This window comes from Lipotes vexillifer, unplaced genomic scaffold, assembly GCF_000442215.2.
Source record: "Lipotes vexillifer unplaced genomic scaffold, Lipotes_vexillifer_v1.1 scaffold163, whole genome shotgun sequence".
In the NCBI taxonomy this organism is placed as follows: domain Eukaryota; kingdom Metazoa; phylum Chordata; class Mammalia; order Artiodactyla; family Lipotidae; genus Lipotes; species Lipotes vexillifer.
The window spans coordinates 2,535,464-2,541,833 of NW_006788722.1; the positions used below are offsets into that span (position 1 = coordinate 2,535,464).

Genomic DNA, 6,370 nt, shown 5'->3' on the forward strand with positions numbered 1-6,370 from the left:
TTTTTTTTTCCATTTTCTCTTTTTCTGAGTGCGTATGTGTATGCTTCTGTGTGTGATTTTGTCTGTATAGCTTTGCTTTTACCATTTGTCCTAAGGTTCTGGCTGTCCGTATTTTTTAATTTAATTTTTTAATTTTTAGTATAGTTTTTAGCACTTGTTATCATTGGTGTATTTGTATTTTAGTTCGGTTGCTCTCTTCTTTCTTTTTTTTTAATAATTAGTTTAATAATTTTTTATTTTATTTTATTTTACTTGTTTTTAATTTTATTTTATCTTCTTTCTTTCTTTCTTTCTTTTCTCCCTTTTATTCTGAGCCACGAGGATGACAGGCCCTTGTTGCTCCAGCCAGGCATCAGGGCTGTGCCTCTGAGGTGGGAGAGCCAACTTCAGGACACTGGTCCACAAGAGACCTCCCAGCTGCATGTCATATCAAATGGCAAAATCCTCCCAGACATCTCCATCTCAACGCCAAGACCCAGTTCCACTCAATGAACAGCAAGCTACAGTGCTGGACAACTTTTGCCAAAGAAATAGCAAGACAGGAACACAATCCCATCCATTAGCAGAGAGCCAGCTTAAAATCATAAGGCGACAGACACTCCAAAACACACCACCAGATGTGAACCTGCCCACCAGAAAGCCAAGATCCAGCCTTATCCACCAGAACACAGGCACTAGTCCCCTCAACCAGGAAACCTACACAACCCACTGAACGAACCTTAGCCACTGGGGACAGATACCAAAAACAACGGGAACTACGAACCTGCAGCCTGCGAAAAGGAGACCCCAAACACAGTAAGTTAAGCAAAATGAGAAGACAGAGAAACACACAGCAGATGAAGGAGCAAGGCAAAAACCCACCAGACCTAACAAATGAAGAGGAAATAGGAAGTCTACCTGAAAAAGAATAATGATAGTAAAGATCCAAAATCTTGGAAATAGCATGGAGAAAATACAAGAAACGTTTAACAAGGACCTAGAAGAACTAAAGAGCAAACAAACAGTGATGAACAGCACAATAACTGAAATTAAAAATTCTCTAGAAGGGATCAATAGCCGAATAACTAAGGCAGAAGAACGGATAAGTGACCTGGAAGATAAAACAGTGGAAATAACTACTGCAGAGCAGAATAAAGAAAAAATAATGAAAATAATTGATGACAGTCTGAGAGCCCTCTGCAACAACATTAAATGTGCCAACATTTGAAATATTGGCGCCCCAGAAAAGAGGAGAAAGAGAAAGGGTCTGAGAAAATATTTGAAGAGATTACAGTCAAAAACTCCACTATCATGGGAAAGGAAATAGTTGCCCAAGCACAGGAAGTGCAGAGACTCCCATACAGGATAAACCCTAGAAGAAACAAGGAATCCAAGACACATTAATCAAGCTAACAAAAATTAAATACAAAGAAAATATATTAAAAGCAGCAAAGGAAAAGCAACAATAACATACAAGGAAATTCCCCTAAGGTTATCAGCTGATCTTACAGCAAAAGCTCTGCAGGCCAGAAGGGAGAGGCAAGATATATTTAAAGTGATAAAAGGTAAAAACCTAAAACCAACATTACTCTACCCAGCAAGGGCTTCATTCAGATTTGATGGAGAAATCAAAAGCTTTACAGACAAGCAAAAGCTAAGAGAATTCAGCACCACAAAACCAGCTTTACAATAAATGCTAAAGGAACTTCTCTAGGCTGAAAACACAAGAGAAGGAAAAGACCTACAATAACAAACCCAAAACAATTAAGAAAATGGTAATATGAACATACATATCGATAATTACCTTAAATGTAAATGGATTAAATTCTCCTACTAAAAGACATAGACTGGCTGAATGGATACAAAAACAAGACCCATATATTTGCTGCCTACAAGAGACCCACTTCAGACTTAGAGACACATACAGACTGAAAGCAAGGGGATGGAGAAACATATTTCATGCAAATGGAAAGCAAAAGAAAACTAGAGTAGCAATTCTCATATCAGAAAAAATAGACTTTAAAATAAAGACTATTAGAAAAGAAAAAGAGGGACACTACATAATGATCAAGGGATCGATCCAAGAAGAAGATATAACAATTGTAAATATTTATGCACCCAACATAGGAGCACCTCAATACATAAGACAAATACTAACAGCCATAAAAGGGGAAATCTACAGTAACACATTCATAGTAGGGGACTTTAACACCCCACTTTCACCAATGGACAGATCATCCAAAAGGAAAATAAATAAGGAAACACAAACTTTAAATGATACATTAAACAAGATGAACTTAGTTGATATTTATAGGACATTCCATCCAAAAGCAACAGAATGCATATTTTTCTCAAGTGCTCATGGAACATTCTCCAGGATAGATCATATCCTGGGTCACAAATCAAGCCTTGGTAAATTTAAGAGAATTGAAATCATATCAAGTATCTTTTCCAGTCACAATGCTATGAGACTAGGTATCAATTACAGGAAAAAACCTGTAAAATATACCAACATATGGAGGCTAAATAATACACTACTTAGTAACCAAGAGATCACTGAAGAAGTCAAAGCGAAAATAAAAAAATACCTAGAAACAAATGACAATGAAAACACGATGACCCCAAACCTATGGGATGCAGCAAAAGCAGTTCTAAGAGGGAAGTTTATAGCAATATAATCCTACCTTAAGAAACAAGAAACATCTCAAAAAATAACCTAACCTTACACCTACAGCAATTAGAGAAAGAAGAACAAAAAAACACCAAAGTTAGCAGAAGGAAAGAAATCATAAAAATCAGATCAGAAATAAATGAAAAAGAAATGAAAGAAACAATAGGAAAGATCAGTAAAACTAAAACCTGGTTCTTTGAGAAGATAAACAAAATGGATAAACCATTAGCCAAACTCATCAAGAAAACAATGGAGAAGACTCTAAATCAATAGAAATGTAAAAGGAGAAGTAACAACTGACACTGCAAAAATACAGAGGACCATGAGAGATTACTACAAACAACTATATGCCAATAAAATGGACAACCTGGAAGAAATGGACAAATTCTTAGAAATGCACAACCTTCCGAGACTGAACCAGGAAGAAATAGAAAATATGAACAGACCAATCACAAGCACGGATATTGAAACTGTGATTAAAAATCTTCCAACAAACAAAAGCCCAGGACCAGATGTCTTCACAGGCAAATTCTATGAAACATTTAGAGAAGAGCTAACACCTATCCCTCTCAAACTCTTCCAAAATATAGCAGAGGGAGGAACACTCCCAAGCTCATTCTACAAGGCCACCATCACCCTGATACCAAAACCAGACAAGGATGTCACAAAGAAAGAAAACTGCAGGTCAGTATCACTGATGAACGTAGAAGAAAAAATCCTCCACAAAATGCTAGCAAACAGAGTCCAACAGCACATTAAAAGGATCATTCACCATGATCAAGTGGGGTTTATCCCAGGAATACAAGGATTCTTCAGTATAAGCAAATCAATGTGACACACCATACTAACAAATTGAAGGAGAAAATCCATATGATCATTTCAACAGATGCAGAGAAAGCTTTCGACAAAATTCAACACCCGTTTATTATAAAAACCATCCAGAAAGTAGGCATAAAGTCAACTTACCTCAACGTAACAGACCATATATGACAAACCCACAGTCAACATCGTCCTGAATGGTGACAAAGAGAAACCATTTCCACAAAGATCAGGAACAAGACAAGGTTGCCCACTCTCACCACTATTATTCAACATAGTTTTGGAAGTTTTAGCCACAGCAATTAGATAAGATAAAGAAATGAAAGGAATCCAAATCGGAAAAGAAGTAAAGCTGTCACTATTTGCAGATGACATGATACTCTACATAGAGAATCCTACAGATGCTACTAGAAAACTAGTAGAGCTAATCAATTAATTTGGTAACGTAGCAGGATACAAAGTTAGTGCACAGAAATCTCTTGCATTCCTATACACTAATGATGAAAAATATGAAAGTGAAATTAAGAAAACACTCCCATTTACCATTGCAACAAAAAGAATAAAAGATCTAGGAATACACCTACCTAAATAGATAAAAGACCTGCATGCAGAAAACTATAAGACACCTATGAAAGAAATTAAAGATGATAAAAACAGATGAGAGATATACCATGTTCTTGGATTGGAGGAATCAATATTGTGAAAATGACTCTACTACCCAAAGCAATCTACAGATTCAATGCAATCCCTATCAAACTACCACTGGCATTTTTCACATAACAAGAGCAAAAAATTTCACAATTTGTATGGAAATGCAGAAGACCCCGAATAGCCAAAGTAATCTTGAGAAAGAAAAATGGAGCTGGAGGAATCATGCTCCCTGACTTCAGACTGTACTAGAAAGCTAAAGTAATCAAGACTGTATGGTACTGGCACAAAAACAGAAATATAGATCAATGGAAGAGGATAGAAAGCCCAGAGATAAACTCATGCACCTATGGTCCCTTATCTTTGATAAAGGAGGCAAGAATATAAAGTGGAGAAAAGACAGCCTCTTCAATATGTGGTGCTGGGAAAACTGAACAGCTACATGTAAAAGAATGAAATTAGATCACTCCCTAACACCATACACAAAAATAATCTTAAAATGGATTAAAACGTACATGTAAGGCCATACACTATCAAACTCTTAGAGGAAAACATAGGTAGAACACTCTGTGTCATAAATCACAACAAGATCCTTTTTCACCCATCTCCTAGAGAAATGGAAATAGAAAGAAAAATAAACAAATGGGACCTAATGAAACTTAAAAGCTTTTGCACAGCAAAGGAAACCATAATCAAGAGGAAAAGACATCCCTCAGAATGGGAGAAAATATTTGAAAATGAAGCAAGTGACAAAGGATTAATCTCCAAAATTTACAAGCAGCTCATGCAGCTCAATATCAGAAGAACAAACAATGCAATCCAAAAATGGGCAGAAGACCTAAATAGACATTTCTCCAAGGAAGATATACAGATTGCCAACAAACACGTGAAAGAATGCTCAACATCATTAATCATTAGAGAAATGCAAATCAAAACTACAATGAGATATCATCTCATACCAGTCAGAATGGCCATCATGAAAAATCTACCAACAATAAATGCGGAAGATGGTGTGGAGAAAAGGGAACCCGCTTGCACTGTTGGTGGGAATGTAAATTGATACAGCCACTATGGAGAACAGTATGGAGGTTCCCTAAAAAACTAAAAATAGAACTACCATGCAACCCAGCAATCCCACGACTGGGCATATGCACTGAGAAAACCATAATTCAAAAGAGTCATTTACCAAAATGCTCATTGCAGCTCTATTTACAATAGCCAGGACATGGAAGCAACATAAGTGTCCATCAGATGAATGGATAAAGAAGATGTGGCACATATATACAATGGAATATTACTCAGCCATAAAAAGAAACGAAATTGAGGTACTTTTAGTGAGGTGGATGGACCTAGCGTCTGTCATACAGTGTGAAGTACGTCAGAAAGAGACAAACAAATACTGTATGCTAACACATATATATGGAATCTAAAAAAAAAAAAAAAAAAAAAACGGTTCTGAAGAACCTAGGGGCAAGATGGGAATAAAGACACAGACCTATTAGAGAATCGACTCTGGATACAGGGAGGGGGAAGGGTAAGCTGGGACAAAGTGAGAGAGTGGCATGGACATATATATACTACCAAACGTAAAATAGCTAGTGGGAAGCAGCCGCATAACACAGGGAGATCAGCTCGGTGCTTTGTGACCTCCTAGAGGGGTGGGTTAGGGTGGGTGGGAGGGAGATGCAAGAGGGAAGAGATATGAGGACATATGTATACGTGTAACTGATTCACTTTGTTATAAAGCAGAAACTAACACACCATTGTAAAGCAATTATACTCCAATAAAGAGGTTTATAAAAAAAAAAAAAGGAGTGTGTCTGAATCACAGCTACAACTGGACAAGAGTGGATATTCAGAGTTGAGAGGATCAAAGGTAGCTGACCCTCCTGGCTTGCCATATACCATAACCTTGATGTTGAAAATACAGTACAATTAAGAGAGCTAACTCTTGAGGAAGAAACACCAATTAAAATGGCCCATTCTATGAAGGGATTACTCTACCCATCCAGGTGACAGCAACAGCATCTGTAAAAAAAAAGAAAAAAAAAAGTAAAGCCACTAATTATGTACCTGACAAAATGTTGGTACTGTATAGTATTTTTAATTAATTAATTTAGCAAACATTAAATTGTAATTGTCACAAAGACAAAGGAGTAGTAGTAGTACATTGAAACTGCTCTTTATCTAAATGAGCAAGTTCCCTTCTATCCCTATTTTTTTTCCAAAATTTTCTAAAAATCATGAAAGAGT

At 36.6% G+C, this 6,370-nt stretch overlaps 1 protein-coding gene across 1 annotated transcript in view; it reads right to left on the reverse strand.

Annotated features, from left to right (window-relative positions):
- Positions 1-6,370, reverse strand: part of LOC103083423 (solute carrier family 7 member 13-like) — a 40,708-nt gene that overhangs the window by 5,632 nt on the left and 28,706 nt on the right. Inside the window, 3 exon segments of the mRNA XM_082931234.1 lie at positions 5,609-5,612; positions 5,947-6,104; positions 6,107-6,145. Of these exon segments, the coding sequence (XP_082787360.1) occupies positions 5,609-5,612; positions 5,947-6,104; positions 6,107-6,145 (201 nt within the window).